This window comes from Pithys albifrons, chromosome 3, assembly GCF_047495875.1.
Source record: "Pithys albifrons albifrons isolate INPA30051 chromosome 3, PitAlb_v1, whole genome shotgun sequence".
NCBI classification, from domain to species: domain Eukaryota; kingdom Metazoa; phylum Chordata; class Aves; order Passeriformes; family Thamnophilidae; genus Pithys; species Pithys albifrons.
The window spans coordinates 52,824,586-52,842,221 of NC_092460.1; the positions used below are offsets into that span (position 1 = coordinate 52,824,586).

Here is a 17,636-nt window from a genome sequence, read left to right on the forward strand (position 1 = left end):
GGGGCGGGGCGGGGCGGGGCGGGCCCGGCCCGGCGCCAGGAGCACTACAGCTCCCAGCATGCCATGCTCTGCCCTGCCCTGCCCTGCCCTGCCCTGCCTTGCCTTGCCCTGCCCTGCCCTGCCTTGCCCTGCCTTGCCTTGCCTTGCCCTGCCCTGCCTTGCCCTGCCTTGCCCTGCTTTGCCCTGCCTTGCCCTGCCTTGCCTTGCCCTGCCTTGCCCTGCCCTGCCCTGCCCAGCCTTGCCCTGCCCTGCCCTGCCTTGCCCTGCCCTGCCCTGCCTTGCCCTGCCTTGCCTTGCCCTGCCCTGCCCTGCCTTGCCCTGCCCTGCCCTGCCTCCCCGCTCGCCCGCCCGCCTTTTCCCGCCTCTTCCCTCGCCCCCCCACCTCGCCGCTCCCCTCCCGCCAGCGCCAGAGCCCGCCTTTTTTCCGCTTTCTGATTGGTCGCTGTCGGGCGCTGGCTGCGTCTTGATTGGCTGTTCGCCACGTGCGGGTCAGGCTCCGGGCGCGGCAGGCAGAGGCGCGGCGGCAGAGGGTGGGTCCGGGCGGGGCGGTACCGAGGCAGCGACCCATCCCTTGCAGAAGACCGGCCCGCCTCTTTACAGGCTTCCCCCGGCCGCCATTTACCAACTCGGCTTTGGAAGGAACAGCAGGGGTGCGCATTCTTACCCCTAGGCTGTACTTGCGGTCGGTAGCGGGGCTGCGGGCATTGGCCTTCCAGTGGAAGGCCAGGAAGGGCTTCTCAGACGGGCCCCTCAGGCTCTGTCAGGCCGGCGGGGCAGCTGCAGTAGACCCGGCTGGGCCTGGATTTTCCCCTCTTGTGCAAATGTATGTCTGGTATCACTGCCTGCACGAATGTCACTGTTAATTGGGGAAAAAAATCCAATGTTGTGAGGTCTATCGTTTAGTAACATTGGTGGTAGCAGAGCAGTCTCAGTGCTTTTGTGAAGCCAAGCCCTGCATATTCCATTGAAATGGGCATGTGTGCAGGGGGTGGGAGACTGCCTTTGGCTGCAATGCAGTTTGTTGTTCAGGGTGGATCAGGTTTTTGTAAGTACTTTTGTAAGGCAGGTATGTCTCAGGCAAAGTGAACATTTCAAACTCCATGATTTTCTACAGAAAGATGAACTGGAATGCTCATCTTTCTGTAAAAAGATGTTCATCATTGTATCAGCCACATTTTTTTTGTCTGCCCCCTGTGCAGGCTGTAAGATTTTTTTTTCTTCACTTAGATGTTTAGTCAGTGTAAATGTTGCATTGCAGCTTTCAACAGAGACAGCTGGAGACTGTAGGAAGACAGGCCAGAGTGAGTCCCAGTCCCCTGATACACCTGCAAGAGGTGCAACACTGTATGGCAAAGCAGCATTTGCCACAGGCACACCACCAGGTTCTTCTGGCAAGACTCTTCAGCAGCTTGCAGGGAAGAGTTTTATCCCAGTCAGACAACTGTGCCTCGAAGGTGCGGAGCAGTGACTACTTCCCTATGCATTGCTGTAATATATGAGTATGTTCAAACTTAACCAGGTTTAGGTTAAATTTATGAGGAAGACCACTGTATCTTAATTAATGGGTGCCAGTGTGTGCGCAATTTCACTGTATGCACCCTTCCTGGATCTCTTTGAAGCTGCCAACTCAGTGTAGGCAAGTTGTTCAATTTGTAGTTTCTGAATCATGGGTTATTGTGTGCTGCACTGTTCTTACAAGTTTTTTTGCAGCGTTTTATAGCTTTGCATTTCCTTCTATAGTGTTTTGGAAACAAACCAAGGGATCCCATAATGGAGTTATCTTGATTTCACAGCATTTTGCTCTAAAATCAGAATAGTGAGTTTAGGGACAGAAGAAGTTAGAGGGGAGGGAGTAATTCATTCAGCCTTATGAGGTGCACTCTTGTCTTCAAGACACTCTGGAATAAAAAAGGTCAGGAAAAAAAACAACCACCAGTACTGTTTCTTGGTCTCTACTAAACAAAGAAACTATTTAATCAAAACAAAATTGTGTATAAAGATGAAGTTCACTCAAAGTACTATTGAAAAGATCGATACTACCATGACTGAGGCAGAGGAATAAAAATCAAGAGTTTTTTCTCAACTTTGCCACCAGTGCATTTAGTTACAGTTTTCCAGTTTGTAAAATAGAGAGGGTAATGATTTTTAGGATAGGAATTGTCCTTGTACAGGGCTTTGAGGCTCTGGACATGCCAAGTACTGCTGTATAAGTTTTGTGTCTGCTGAGCCCCTTAACTCTCATGTAGGTTGAGTTAAGGGTTCAGTTTGTCATGTTCTGAGCAAGATGTAAGCTGAAGTCACCATGATCTCAGAAGCCAAGACTAAACTACTACTTCCTTTGCCTAGTCAAAAGGGACTCTGTTCACATGCCAATTCCTGAAATTGCTTTTTCATTGTATCTTGTGCCTCTTGTGTGACTTCCGGGGACAAGGAAGTTTAATATCTTAAAAAGCCTAAGTACAGAATGTCACTTGTAATCTAAGTGCTGTCTGGCTAAAATATCATCATGAAAGCTCTAAACAGTAGACATCACATCTAAGGTGATAATGGATGGTCTCACCACTCACATAAGTCTTGAAATATTTTGGACATGTGTATGTTTGAATGTACTGGCCGTATGTTTTCAGTTAGTGTGGTATAAATGATGAAGGAATCATGTGCATTACTGAAGTTATTCTAGTTTCCATCAATATAGCTGAGAGTAGAACATAGCAAAGGCTTCTAGCAAGATTTTCATGGGAAATCGTTAGTAAAATCTTATGCCTTCAGTTGGTAGGCATCCAAAAAGGCTTCACAGCATGGTATTTCTGGACATGCTCCATGAAGAGAATTATCCAAAAAAGACCATTTGCTGATGAAAAAAGATCACAGTTAAGTAGCAAATGTCTATGAGACTGGGTGTTATGTATATGTATTGCATAATATATACCAAACTATTTATATACTATGTTGAAGTTTACTCTGTTACTAATTATTTTCCCTTTTCGTATGTGTAAGTGTAGCTGGTGAAACAAGACATGGAAATTACTGAAGGTCAAAATGAAGGAAAAGTGAAGAAAACAACCAAGGCATGTTAAAACATGAATCTAGTTAGAGCAGAGAACAATCAGTTCTGTTTTCTTCTTATGTTTAGTATCAGGTTTTGCGTAAGGCTAAGACATCTATCCAGAAGTTGGAGCAGACGTTGTGTTCCTTGCTGAAGATGAAAGGTAACTGTGCAAGTATTTGTTTGGACAAAGGGCCTGGATTTGGTTTTTATGTATTTGTTAAACAGAGAGATACAGGTGGACAGCTGAGCCCATTGAAGCATCACAGCCAACTGTGGCTTTAGTTGTAGCAAAATCAACCCACTAAGCGCTGCATCTCAGAACTCCTCTAACTCAGTCTTCCTACCCCCTCCCCAGCTTAGGTGAAGAAAGGAAACAAGTATTTCCTGCTATCCCATGACAGCAGGCCATTCAGGCTAAGTGCCCCTGCCATGCTGCTGCTGATTCTCCCCCAGCAGGTGTGGGGCTGGTGTGGGTCCCCAGACCGTATCCTTAGGCTCCCACCAGGAGGCTGCAGAAGCGTGTGTGCTGCTCCCGGCCGCAGCAATGTGGTGCAGTGCAAGTCACAGCCGTCAGGAGCACCCAGCAATGTGAGAGCTTAAACTGCAGAAAAACAGGCTCTGGTGAGAGGTAAAGGAGTGTAGAAAATGGAATCCTCTGGTTAAGAATTTACTCTGAGAGAAATGGGTAAGAGAGATGCTACAGTTTTGTTTTTTTCCCGCTTGGTGGGTCATCTTCATGCCCTCCTCTGTTACAGTCTGTCACCATGTGAGTCACACGGGTCAGCATGTCCTGTCACCAGCTGAGGCAGCTCCTGCTGTGGGGCTTCACTCCCTCAACAAACAATGCACCTTCTGTTTATTGATGCTGGCCATTGCCTCCACTGGCATCAAGTAGGAGTAGGGGTTGTTAGGGTAGAGGGTTTGGACATATTTTTCTGTCCACTCCAGTGTCCAAATTCTTACCAGCTAGAAAAAAAATTCTATTTATGCAACTTGCACCTCCAATAATTTGCATCCATTAGAAGTCTCAGAGCTTAAAATGAGCAATCTCATCTGAAACCACATCCTTGGTTAACCCATAAAAGTCAGTCATAGGAAGAAAGAATAGTCTGACAGAGCAAAATCGAAAGGATCACAAGCACTGAAGCTGGCTGAAGGGAATTTGGAGGCAAGCTTCCCCTTGTATTGACTTGCATATATGTCAAATTCATACTGCTTATGGTAATCACATCTTGGATGTCAGGGGTTCATTATATGGTAATCACAAAATACTGTATTGACAAGTGCATGCCTGAACTTTGATTTGCTTGTTTTTTTCACCATCAGTTCTGTCAGATCAACATTAGGAACATGGCAATGATTCTAAGTTCCTCAGTGTTCATAAACTCCCAGTGATGCAGTCACATTGTAGGAGAGGCAGAGATTTCTTCTTTGATTTCATTTTTGCCTAATGAAAAGGTCTAGTTCATGAACAACCACTTAAAGTACTCTGGTTGGGGTTGAGGGTGCGTGAGAAGTCAAAAGTCCCACTGATGTGACAGTAACCCTTCTGCTGACAACAGAGAGCTGCAGTCTGGAGGATGGGATCCCATCCAGCTTGGAGGAAGTTAGGGAGGAATATGTCAAGAGGCACTTCAGCAGTCACAGGTAAAGGCTTATACCAATCAAAAAAAAATGCACTTTCTTCCATTGCAGCATCCCTAAACCTCTTTATCATTGTTACTGTATTTCCAAGCAGAGTTCTTTCATCATGAGAAAAGGATGAAGAGATTTCACCTGGACCCCTGTAATCCCATACAGTGCACAAAACATTCTAAGCATGTTGTTGGTCTCATTTCCAGCTTGTATTTTCTTTCCCTTCTGTGTAGCTGATTTCCATCAAGGACTTCTCACTCACCGTCAAAGCAGAAGAAGGAGAAAAAAGCTGGCTTGGGAAGAACGGCTCTGGACTCTGGAGTGACCATGACAAGGGTCCAGTTGAGAAATTGTTCATGTGGCTTTTTTCCCTTTGTGTTCTTTCCAGCACTACATCAGCCTCAGAAGCCATGAGTGAAAGCGACTCTGCCATCTGGTATTTGATTCAAGAATGTGAAAAACAAACACTGGAAGAAGATGGGAATTCAGAATTGATCCAGTATTCAGACACTTCATCCCCAGATCTGGTGGAATTTGAACGGTAGGTGCACCCCATGTTGCCTTCAGTTTTTTAACTTGTTTTCATTAACACTGCATCTAGTCACTGCTGTTCATACAGCCCTGCTGGAGCTTGAATCTGCCTTGCAGAAGCCTTCTGCCAGCAACTTTAGCCTTACTGGTGATGGAGCTGATCACTTCCCAAGTCTGTTACCTATGACTTCCACATGAATGGACTCTCAGCATCGTAGCAGTCCCCAGCTTTTCAGGCCTTGGTAAACCCCTGAGGATTTTTCACCCCTTCTCAAGAAAAAGAAGAAAATTTCTTTCAAATGCACCAGTCCCTGTGTAGCCATACTTTACCACTGTCTATATGGCTTACAGAGTAAGATGGAACATCCTCGTTAACAGTAGTAGTTTAACAGGCAAGCTCAGGTGCAACAGGAGGTTATTAATCCGGGATGATTTATGCAGGTGTGTGTCCCTGTGTGTTTGTGGTATCAGTAACCCTTCAAAGTTGTATCCCTGCATAGGGGCTAGATTTCAGGAAAGTAGGAGTTGCTGCACCAGGAGGTACGTGGAGTTTTTATCCTGTTTTTCCAACAGGATAAACGATTATTTGATTGTAAAGATATGAGAAATAGATGAATGTCTAATCTATCCTGTACCATCAAACAGTCAATTTCACCCTAACCATTCCAAAGTTAAGAAGATACAGTGCACGACAATCCACACCTGGCATCCTCTTTAAAAGCATCACTGCCGTAAATAAAAACTTCTGCAGTTCCTTCTCTTTGCTTTGAATTGCTGCTTATTTTTAAAATTCCCCAGGATCACCGCGTTTTTCATCAAACAGAGACTGCAGCTATGCCAGCAGATGGCAGTGGCCTCCCGCCACGGCTTCTTTTTCGCTTCTGAGACTCGGAGGTCGCTGTTAGGAGGACATCATTTACAAGACCTTGAAAAGTGCTGAATCAAGATTTTCAGGGTTAGAAAGTTCTGCTTCATCAAAGACTGCACGACAGAGCTGTAAACACCTGACTTTCCCATTTGTCGCTGGCAAGGCAGACCAGGGCCTGTAACGTGTGGACTTTATCCCTTAGTCTTATGGCAGATTGCATTTGGCGCATAGCTAATTCTTGTCTAAAAATTGTCTTTTATAACAGGCATAAAAACAACAGGGACTCTTCAGCAAGAAAAATAACAGCCTTTTGGTCATCATTTAATCACACTATTTGGGCAGCATCAGATATGCTTTGAGCTTAAACAGACTGGGTTTTTTTCCCATATCCAGCAGCAGGAGCTACATGGGTAGAACTGCATAGTACTCTGTCCAGTGAAAAATGTGCTTGCCTCCTTCCAGCTGGGAAGGAAATAGTTGAGTCGTGCTTCAAGCTTAATTTCTTTATCAGAGCAGTCTATTGGTGAGTCATATTCTTCTGTTTGAGAAACTTCAGATCCTTTGTTTGGAGCTGGACATCCAGAAACCTTAGCGAGTGCAGTACCTTACATAAGAATGCATATTCCCCTTTCCAGTATTTTGCTTCCAGCAGCGGTGGGACCAAATATAGTAAGAATGACTGTTGTTTATAAAACCCTTGGTTTGTACTCCTTTGATCTTGTTATTTTCATCTGAGAAGCAATAAGTATTTAATTAATATAAAATAACCTTGACTGCTGCTTTCTGAAGTAGACATTATTATCCTTGGTTCACTGTGCCACAGTGCTAACAGAACAAGCAGGCTTCTTCTGAGAGTTAGTCACTGAGTTGAAATTATAACACTAAAGTTCCACCACCAATTTCACTACAAACTGCATAGAATTCAGTCTTAGAGATGCATTTCCTCAGATGTAAAATGGAGGAATTTGAGCTCCTATGCTTAAGTCAGAGCATCCAGAACTGGAGTAGCCTCCTTCTGTCTGCATGTATAAGTACCTAATACATCAGGATATGATCTCAGCCAGGGCTGTAAAGTGTAGCGCCATGCCAGTAAATGTATGAAAAGTGACTTACAGTGCAAAAGGCTCAGGATAAAAAGGCAAGTAGCTGAAACTTTATTCAACTCCAGAATGAAGTCTGCCTGTGCAACAAGTACAACCTGCAGTGCCTGGAAGTTCTGTTGTGAGGCAGTCCTGCTGAGGCTGTGGCTGGAGCCTGCTTTTTGCATATGAAACTTTGGCAGAGCAGAGTTGCTAAAATCTTCGAACAGTGTTGAGCAACCTTCAATAATTGTATGAAGTCTTAGAGGGCGGAGTCAGTGAAGTAGTTATGAATCAGAGCTACTCCCATCTCGTGATGATTTTCAGTAGATGGTTGTCTCATAGCCTGCTCTTAAGAGATGCTCCCTTTCCTTTCATTCCAGATACCTGTATTTTTATAAGCATACAATGGACCTGCTGATAGAGCATGGAATTGTTTGCACTGGAGAGGTGCCTCTTCCCGAGGTCTCCACAGCTATTTCCGACCTCTGGCAAGAGCTTTCTGAAGAAAGCAGGGACAGCATCTTGCAGTACTGTAGCCAGAGAGATTTCCTTGTGGATCCCAAAGCTTCTTGCCAAGAGCCTGCATGCACTGAAGGTAGTGTGAGGGACAGCAGAAGTAACAGTGAGGAAGCCAGTGGGTCCTCAGTCTCCACACCAGAGGAAGTAAGTGCTCAGTAACATACATAGTCTGCCTCTGAAATTCCAAGCCTTCAGATGCTAATTGGCTCTGCAACTTTTAATTGAAAACATAGAGAAGTTGTAACGAAGCTTTCTCAAGACCACTTGAATGCATAAGTGGAGAAAATATGTAGTCTTTGAGCAAATATCTGCATCAAATTTTCTCTTGATAAGATACATAGCAAGCTATAGGCATGTAGTGGTAGTAATCCTGCTATTCTCCACTGACTTGTGGAGTTTCTGTGCCAAATAACAGTTAAATTTGCTCATATTGCTCCAGGGACAGGGAGCAAGAGTTACACAGTTCCTCTGCTCTGCAAACAATCTGAGGAGCACAGATGATCTAAATCCAGAAAGAAGACCCAGTTTGCCAAGGCCTGCCATGTTTTGGGTTGGATGGATTTTTTTCATCAAAGCACCTGGTAGCAAAGAGACCAGTTCCAGCGGTACAGGGCCGATGACTGCCCGTACCAGGCTCCTCTGCAGAGCCAAGAAGTCAGTGACTGAGTAGATCATGGCATTTGTTAAAAAGAGGTTGATGAAACTGATTAAATAACAGCTAACTCTTTAGAAATGGTTCCTGGAGCACTGATTGCTGAAGCAACCAGCTGCTCAAAGAGGTAGGTATCTTTTTATTAGCTGCAATGGAGGGACAGATGTCCACCTTTAGCATATAAGTAAATTGCATTGACAAGTTCTTTTTGAGTCACAGGACACAACTCACATTGCTTGTTGCCTTTGGAAATGTTATGGGGGTATTGCCTGTACAGCACTTTCTGGCACAGAAAATGTGTGAACTGCATTACGGCATATGAGCTTATAAGTTTGTCACAGGGCAAATCTAAACTCCTTTGTAAAGTGGATTCAGATTTGGAGAGACTGGGTGGTACAGCTGAGATCTTCAGACATGAGCAGCAGTCCACAGTCAAGTCTCAAAAGCACAGATATAATGCATGTTTTTTACTGATTTTTTTGGGAGATGTAATATTTAGTCTCATTCCTAGAGGCTGAAGCACAGGCTTAAGGAAATGGACTAACCTGTTCCTAGTCATGAAATGCAGTAATTGCTTATTATTCCTGTCTCCACAAAACCTCTTGGTTTAGTCTAGCTGTGAACATACCTATTAAATGTAAAGAAAGAATATCATGCCTTTAAAGAATTTATTATTAGAAATTATGCCACAGGTAAAAGTTTTAGGTGAATATGTTGACCTCTGAAGTGATTTCTCTGCTAGGTAATGTTTGAAGATGCGTTTGATGTTGCTGCTGGTTTCCTTGACAGAAGCAAGACTCAGGGCATGTCTAGCCAGAGGTAAATTACAAACTCACCCCTTTTGGTAGACACAATAAGTTAATAGCTCACTGTCAGTACTCCATGGCAAGTATTCCGTGGAGTAAGACAATAGCCTAGCTCTCTTTTTTGTGCCTAATTTTTAGTAAATGGTTAGAATAGCAGCCTCCAGCAACTGTGCTGTCAATAATACTTCCTTTAAATGTGCAAAAGTGAAATGACTAGTGATCATTTACAGCTGAATCAGTAATAATCACCTATTAAGAGCAGTCTGTCACTCCAGGATAACTGGGGTCCTTCTGATTTTCTTTATCACTCTGCATAGCTTTCCATCTTGTCAATTTACAATACTTTGTAATGTTTTCCTTTTCCCTCCCTCACCAGATCCGTGAGGACCATGAGGCTTTCCCTGGATAAATTAGCTAATCATAAACTTTACTCTCATTTAGTGAGACAAAAATTATAATTTTTTAACCTTTTCCTCCTTATCTTTTTCAAGTACCCTAATTCAGTCACAAGGAGGTGATCAGGTGAAAGTGGTTGACCTGAACAGTAAAATCAAAGAAACACAGGACATATTAAATAATAATCTCTTTCCTCTTCAGGTCAGATGAATTATCTTGAAGAGAACATGTCAGATAAAAGCTGGCAGTGTCTTTGATTTTTCCCAGTAGACCAAAGAAAGAAAAGGGTTGCTTTCCTCAAAAGGAAAATAAAATTATGACTCATCTTTTATGTATTCTTGCTACTTAGTTTTTGGTGGGAATGTTTCTCTTTGCAAATAGTGTTTGTAATCTGCGGAGGGTTTAATCCCATGTTGTACCTATTTTTCCACATTTAGAGTGCTCTTTAATGTGAATCTCTTTCACCATTGTTCCAGGTTGCACTTCCAGAAGAGAATGAATTAAAATAGGTTGTTTTGGCTAAATAGATAAAAAAACTTAACAAACATTTAACCATTAAATAACACTTATTTGGTCACAATTGCCATTTGCTTTTAAAGTAAGTATTGCTTTATACTGCAATGTATTGCCATCATCTTTACAGTCTGTTTTAGGTCCCAAATCAGACTAGTATTTCAGTAGTTGACATTTATCCTGTTCCCTTCCTTGCCTATTGTTCTGTGCCCTGTAATTCTGGACAGAGGTGGGATGGCAGAACTTTATAAAATCCCAAGAAGAATACAGAGGTAAGGTCCAGAATGAATAGCTTAGCTTTTTGCCACAGTTACCTGAGTAAAAACCTGCCAGTAATAGCTAACATGTTATTTCATGACCACAGGTTACTGCATTCACTCACAAACTTTACAAAAGAAGTGAAAGCTGTTCTTCTGAACAACCCTACAAAATACGCTACCAAATAACCATTGTTGCTCTCTGGTTTAATGGATATATACTTTTCTCCAAAACAGTGTTACTAAAGCTGTCATGTATCCGTAGATTTCTTTGTTGTGACACTGGTTTCTTGAATTGCTGTTCTCTGTTCTTGCATATTTTTCTAGCACTTGTTAGACAGTGTCTCGTGAATACTTCTACCACCACTTCTCCCTGCCTTGCTTGGCTATTGTCTTTAATATCTGAATCATCTTGAAAGCTATTTTAATCTTTTTTTTTTAAATTTAGAAGTAAAATGAAGAGGAGAAAAATAAATAGAAGGGAACAGGAAATTAAATACAGTGTCTGGTTCCATTTTCAGTTCAGCACTTGCAAGTTGCAATTCAGAAAATACAAAGGATCACCACCGACTCTATTTGCACGTCACTGACTTCCTAAAACGCCTCTTCTTTGCTAATACACAGATTTTCCAGGTAAGCCTTCCCAAAGGATTCTTTATTGAAGAAAAAATGTATTTCTATCTTTGTCTGTATTCTGTGCTTCTGGTCATATTGTCCAGATGATTACAAATAAGAACTTGGAGTTCATCGCTTCAGGTGAGTCATTACCAAAGGTCAGGCCTTTGTAAGAAGCAAAGTGTGAGAAGTTATTATTGCTTTGAATATTATTGAAAATGGCAAATGACATGACAAATTTTAAATTATTTTTTGTTTTACTGTTTGCATAAAAGTTCATTGTGGAAAAGCTTGAGTGATCTCCTGTAAGCAGGCAAAACTTACTTTGCAGTTCTCCATTAGCTCCCAGCTGCTTCATTCTGAGCTCAGTAGGACCCACCTTCTGCTTATCTGGATGCCAGGTTCCCTACCCTGAGCCCTCCACTGACAGGCCTTAGGAGCAGGATATCTGTGTTCTTGAGAGAGCTGATAAACAGTTCCTGAGCTCCCTCTTGACCTCAGCCTACTGTTGCAGGTTTGCTGACCCAACAAGTCCTTGTGTTTGTAGTGTTTTTCCTCCCCTTGTTATCTTTCTGTCAAGGAGGTGGCTCAAAACTTGCGCATGGATGAAGAACCCAAACATATCCCTCAGCCAGACCATGCTTGTTTTGGCTCATAGTCAATTGTACCTCCACAGTAGCCATTGGTTTGCTAATGTCTATTGCCTAGCTCCCACCCAATCTCTGGTACTTGAATAGATGCTTCAAAGGAAAATAGAGAGCTTGTGATGAGGGGTAGTTGTGACAGAAAACAAAGCAGAAACTTGTGTTGCACCACTATCAGAATCTATAGTGATTGTTGCGTGCCATTTGGTTCCCCCATCTCAGGGAGACAGTAGCACTAGAGGAGGTGCAGAGAATGGCAACAGGCACAGCAAAAGGCATTGAACGGGAACTTAGAGTGGGACTTTTCTACAAAAAAAGACTGAGGGGTACTGAGAGACCATTTTGTTCCTACATGGTGTGCATTTTGTACTCAGAATGATTATTCATTGTGTCTTAACACCAGATGACCTAGAAAGCACTCAATAAAATGAACAAACAACATATTAAAAATACTTGCATATACAAATTACTGGATCTAACTCCAGGGGCATCAATCCATGGGCAATTACTGTATCTGAAGGTCCAGATACAATTTCCAGCTCAGGAGGTACTCACAGCACAGTTTGGTATAATGTAGGAGCATATACTGTGAAACAGTACCCTGCATGTGCAATCCTTGCACTTTTTGTCTAAACTTCCCCTCCTGGCCATTGACAGAGACCAGGCACTGATCCACACAGCCCTTTGGTCTATGAATAGCTATGTTCTCTATAGGGGCAGAGCTCTTATTGTGTTTATGTAAATGACCATGAACTGAGTAGGCCTAGAAAAGAAAGAAAAGCTTTAGGCAAGATATGGTATTTTCTGGTTTTAAATTTCTTTTCTGAGTGTAATGTCTCTTTCACGATTTAAAGAGGCACATTTTAAACAAGACTAGGAGAAGGGGAGCAATGGGAAGACAGGCAGCAAAAGAACCCAAAGTACTGCAGATTGGCAGTTGACTGCACTCTGTGGATCCAGAAGGAAATAAAAGGCTGCACACACTTCTCTTATGCAGGAAAAAGGGAGTTTGAGCAGAAATCACCAAGGCTAGATAATGTGAAGGTCACAGTCTATTTTGATTTAGACTGCAGTACAACACATCTAGCCAGTGCTGCCAAGAGGAAAAAAAAAGAAAAAAAAGGTGACTGACAAGATATTTTTTGTTTTGAGAGCAGAAAGGATCCATCTCAAAGCAAACAGATTGAGACAGTTATGAAAGTGGTTCTTGAAACACACCAACTCAGGCAGCAGCAGAGAGATCAGTATAGGCTACTCACCTTACCCCAGAAATCGGGCTGCTCAGAGCATCAGAGACTCCTGGACTTGACAGGGAAAGGAACCCATCTGCTTACCTTATGGGTATGACTGAATCCCTGCAGACCATTCCCCTTCCCTTGATATGGTACCTGTGCTGGTGCTGTGCTAGCCCAGGAGTTTGGGCAGTGCTGGGATACGTTATCTCAAAGATAATGTCCCGGTGCACTGTGGACACACCTTGTAGAAGATACAGAGGTGGGTAGCAGGTACAGTAAGTACCAAGGTAAGGCATGTAATGTTGAAATACAAAAGGCAGCCTATGGTCTCCTTTCCTTTCATCTACAGATCTGATGAGGTGATAGGTTTGATTGCTGGTCATTCATGCCAGTGTTATGTTATGTCATGTCATTTCTAGTTAACTTTTCAGGTACAAAGTACCATTGATGGGTTGTGTATGGTCGCCATTTCATAGTTGCAGAGCTACTGAGCACAGCTCCTCTTGATCTGCTGCTCTGGCTCTCAAGTCTGCCAAGGGCATGCACCCTACTGTTATAAAAAGCTTCAGAAAGACTCACACAAGAGGAGGAAGGAAATAATTTGGAAATTATAAGGAAAGGGAGAGCGCTTAAAAGGGCAGTGACACAAAAATAAGAACAGGAGCATGCTTCCATGGTACATGATAGAGAAATATTTCTAAACATGAGATTAGTTAAACAATCTTGTCATTTTTCAAGAGCTGTTGTCCTAAGGTCACATCGTAAGAGAAGTGTAGCATCAAAGGCAATAAAGAATTAATTTAGACTGAGGTCCACAGGTTTTACCTAAATGAAAGTCAGTGGAGTTTTTTCTAAATAGTAGAGTACCTTTGTATCTTCAAAAGCACACTTTCTTTTAAAATTATGGATTTTAAATTAGTCACTTGACAAGCAAGTGGGATTTAGTGCTCCTTAAGCAATACATTTTTAAACAGCACCTGTTTTTAAAAGCAGTCTTTCCCTAAAGAGTCTTGCATCAATGCAGAAGGTGGACTAGATGGACTGCAGGAATGAACACTTTCATCTTCCAGACTTTGATTTCTCAAGAGCCACTTGTTCTCTGTGAGCTGGTGAAAGAGAAGACCATTTCCTTCTCTTGCTAAAAGTGGAGCAAAGACTGAAGCAGATAGAAGGCCTCAAGGAAGCTCTTATTTCTTCAGAGCCTGTTATGTGACACACTTGCTACCACAGTCAGTAACAGCTGTCTAAATTACGTAAATAAATAGAGGGTGGAGCCCAGGGATTTTAGAAGGAAATTGGTTGGAAATTTGAGCCATTCTTCATCAGGCATCTCAGACATTTTGACAAGCGCTGGTTGCTGATTTAGAGATGAAGGAGGGCTCAAGGTGTAGTAGCTCACATATCAGCTCTTGACCAACCCACTGTATATTTGGAACACAATCAACTCCACTTTTTTAATCCTGCTTGACTTTGGGGGGGGCTTTCAGGAAGAAGATCTTCCATATGATTATGAGACTGTGATGCTGAGGTGCACTGAGACCTTTGATGATGAAGATTTCTAGACAATATCTCTATTTGCTAATGTTTTGCCAAGCAGTGAAGAGCTGATGTTTTACCAGGCACACGTGAAGAGGCTTCACCTCTTTCAGTAAAGCACCTCTCTGAGCAGTGTGTGGAGACACTGTGTTGAAGTGGTTTGTTACCATTGACTTCTCTTTGCCTCATTAGTACTTCTTGATGTATCAATTGAGTAACTTATATTTTTAAAAGTCTTAAAGGTTTTAGCTATTTATTATATCTTAATAAATTATTTTATCCATTGCTGTTTAATGGCAAATCTTGCCTCACAAGTAAACTGGGGCAGATACAGTTAAGTGACCTTGCCTAGCATAAGCTGTGGAAGAGCAGCAGGGAGAACACATCGGTGGAAGCCTGCACACTACCATAGGATTCAGCTCTCAAACTGAAACCTGTAAAAATCACTACCCTGACACTGATTACTTTTCTGGAGTAATTTTTCAGCTTGAGCTGACAAGAAAAGAGGTGTTTCCTCACAAAGAGTGGGATGAGGCTCTTCTATCTCTTAGTGAGGACAGCAGCAGTGGGCACCCACTCTCAAATCACCCAGAAAAGTGCAGGCACAATAATACACTTTGGATTATTTATTTTTGGAAAGTGTGTAAATCTGAGTGTCCAGCCTTGTGCTCTTCTTCCATATCTAATTCGTTCGTGAGTAGTGCTACTCAGATAGTGTCTTAGAATTAAAAGTGCTGTGAAAATAAATAAGATCCTTCACATCTGAGAGCTATCATTAAAGGCTTTCTGCAGACTTGAACAAATTGTGTCCTGATAGTGGTTCTGTTGAAGTCATGTTAAGAGCCATCACAAAAAGAAAGGATGGAAGTTTTATTTTAAACCCTAAACTAAAGCTGGCGTGCCCAGGTATCCATTGGTCTTCAGCAGCCAGGCTTTTAGACTGAACCCAAGAGGGCCGGACTGTTGCTTGGCATTGCCTTGGTGCATAAAAGCATGATGCTTTCAGGCAAACACACATGGCGCCTAGCACTGAAGTACAAAGGAAGAATAAGGGCTACAGAGCCCCTTCTGTCCCTGTGGTTGAGGCCGTGGTAGCACTCCCAGGTGGATGTTTGCCAGGGTGCTGTGTTTGAAATTGGGGGTGAAGGGGTCCTGTTTGAGTTTAAGAGCCCTTTGGAGTTCTCCAGGGTGCAGCCTTGCCATTCCCTGGCCTTCATTGTGTGCTTCTTTTGTACATGCTATAATTGCTTTGAGGCTATAAGCTATGATGGTTTTCCCTGCTCTCCCACTCTTTCTGAAGTGCCAACCACATGCATCCCCAGGGCAGTCTGGATTTTGGGACACATGCTGGTTGAAATACATGTACAGACTTTGCAGGGGATCCAAGGTCAAATCATTCTTTCCTTTAGCTAGTACAGAAACATATATATATGTACCTATACTAATAAGTGTTTACTTTAACTGTTCTGCCTCTATTTTCATATCTTTCTGTAGTTTTGGGGGGAAAATTTATATTATTTTTTCTCAGTATTGATGTTGCTTTTTCTACAAGATTTTCACTGCAGAAATGATACAGCCTTTTCTCATAGAATCATAAAGGTTGAACAAGACCTCCAAGATCCAAGTCCAGCCTTTGACTGAACACTACTGTGCCCACTTAACTATATTACAAATGCCACATCTGCTCATTTTTTAACACTTACAGGCATAGTGACTCCACCACTTCCCTGGGGAGCCTGTTCCAATGCTTAATCACTCAGTGAATAAATTCTTCCTAATATCTGACCTGAACTACCCCTGGCACAACTTGAGGCCATTTTCCCTTGTACTATCACTAGTTACTTGGGAGAAGAGGCCAACCTCCATCTTTCCACAACCTCCTTTCAGGTGGTTGTAGAGAGCAATAAGGTCTCCCTTGAGCCTCCTTTTCTCCACACTTAATAACCCATCTCCCTCAACCAATCCTCATAAGACTTGTGCTCCAGACCCTTCATCAGCTTTGCTCTCCTTCACTGGACTTGGTCCGTCACCTCAATGTCTGTCTTGTAGTGAAGGGCCCAAAACTGAACACGGGATTCCGGGTGAAGCTTCACCAGTGCCAAGTACAGGGGGATGGTCACTACCCCAGTCCTGCTGGCCACTATTTCTGATAAAGGCCAGGATGCCACTGGCCACATTGATCATCTCCAGTTCTGTTTGCCGCACAACATTTGGTCAGGTTTGTTACACTAATGATTCTTTCACCATGTCGTCTTAATTACTGCATCAGCTGAGGTCAAACTTGGCAATACCGACACATGCTGCAAGACAGCTATGTCAGTAGATAAAGTTCAAGGGGTAACAACCTTTTTTTATGATCCCTTCATCACCACCCATTTTAAGGCCAGTCCAGGAGAGAAGTTAAACAAACAGTGGAGTATTTAATTTTCAAATTATCTTCAGCCTGCCACCTACAAGAGGAGACAGTTTTAAATGGACACCTTACACTATGTAAATGCATTCCCTTAATAATCACATATGAGAGCTTCTGATGCTTCACCAGGAGAATTTTAGGTTAAGTCTGGCCTGAACATTAATGCAAAACAACACGTGTGTTAATGTACAAATGACTCCCTCAAATAGTAGCAGGCTTTGTGGGCAGCATAATAACATTAAGGAGAAGATAAAAGAGCACATTACTTTGTTTCTTCCTCTTGTATGATCATAGTTTACAAGAGCACAGGTCTGCGTGTAATGCAGGAAGGTGGTTTCCTCTCCTGCAGAGCCAACTCCACACAGACAATAGCTGTTCTGTGCCAATGTGTCTGAGGTCTGCTCTGCCTTGGCAGGGAAGCAGCCTTTATTCCTGAGCACATAATTGTTAGGTGTGTATAGGTTCCACACTGCTCAGTCGTTGGTCTGATGGAAACATTGCATGAAAAAATCTGGAAAATGTAGGCTAGCAGGCTACTGGGGCAGTGTGGTGGGAAGGAGTTAAAGGCAGAAAGGCATCAGGGATGGAGCAGTGGGAAACATGGACACATCACTGGAAGTGCAGTCATTGTAGGGATTTGGGCAGACGGAGCTGAACAGGACAGAGTAGGACTCAGTACATTACAGAGGCACAGCAGTGTGGCAGCCCCTCACTTTACAACATATTGAGCATAACAAAGGGCAATCCTACTGTCCAGGTCATGTTTCCTTGTGAGAAAACTATGAAAATGAGCCCCTGATTAGCTGCTCTAGAGCCAATACACATAGGTGCAAGCAAATACCCATCACTGCATCTCCTCGGCCAGAACAGCGGGAGCATCTGTCT

The 17,636-nt window shown here is 43.0% G+C and overlaps 1 protein-coding gene across 1 annotated transcript; it reads left to right on the forward strand.

The window, feature by feature from the left end:
• The first annotated feature begins 1,331 nt into the window (after positions 1–1,331).
• Positions 1,332–14,364, forward strand: STRA8 (stimulated by retinoic acid 8). The gene is made up of 8 exons (XM_071549922.1): positions 1,332–1,454; positions 3,134–3,209; positions 4,612–4,696; positions 5,073–5,225; positions 7,546–7,828; positions 9,079–9,155; positions 10,830–10,941; positions 14,290–14,364. The coding sequence occupies exons 1-8, from the start codon at positions 1,347–1,349 to the stop codon at positions 14,362–14,364; spliced, it is 969 nt and encodes a 322-aa protein (XP_071406023.1). The 5' UTR covers positions 1,332–1,346.
• Positions 14,365–17,636: the final 3,272 nt, after the last annotated feature.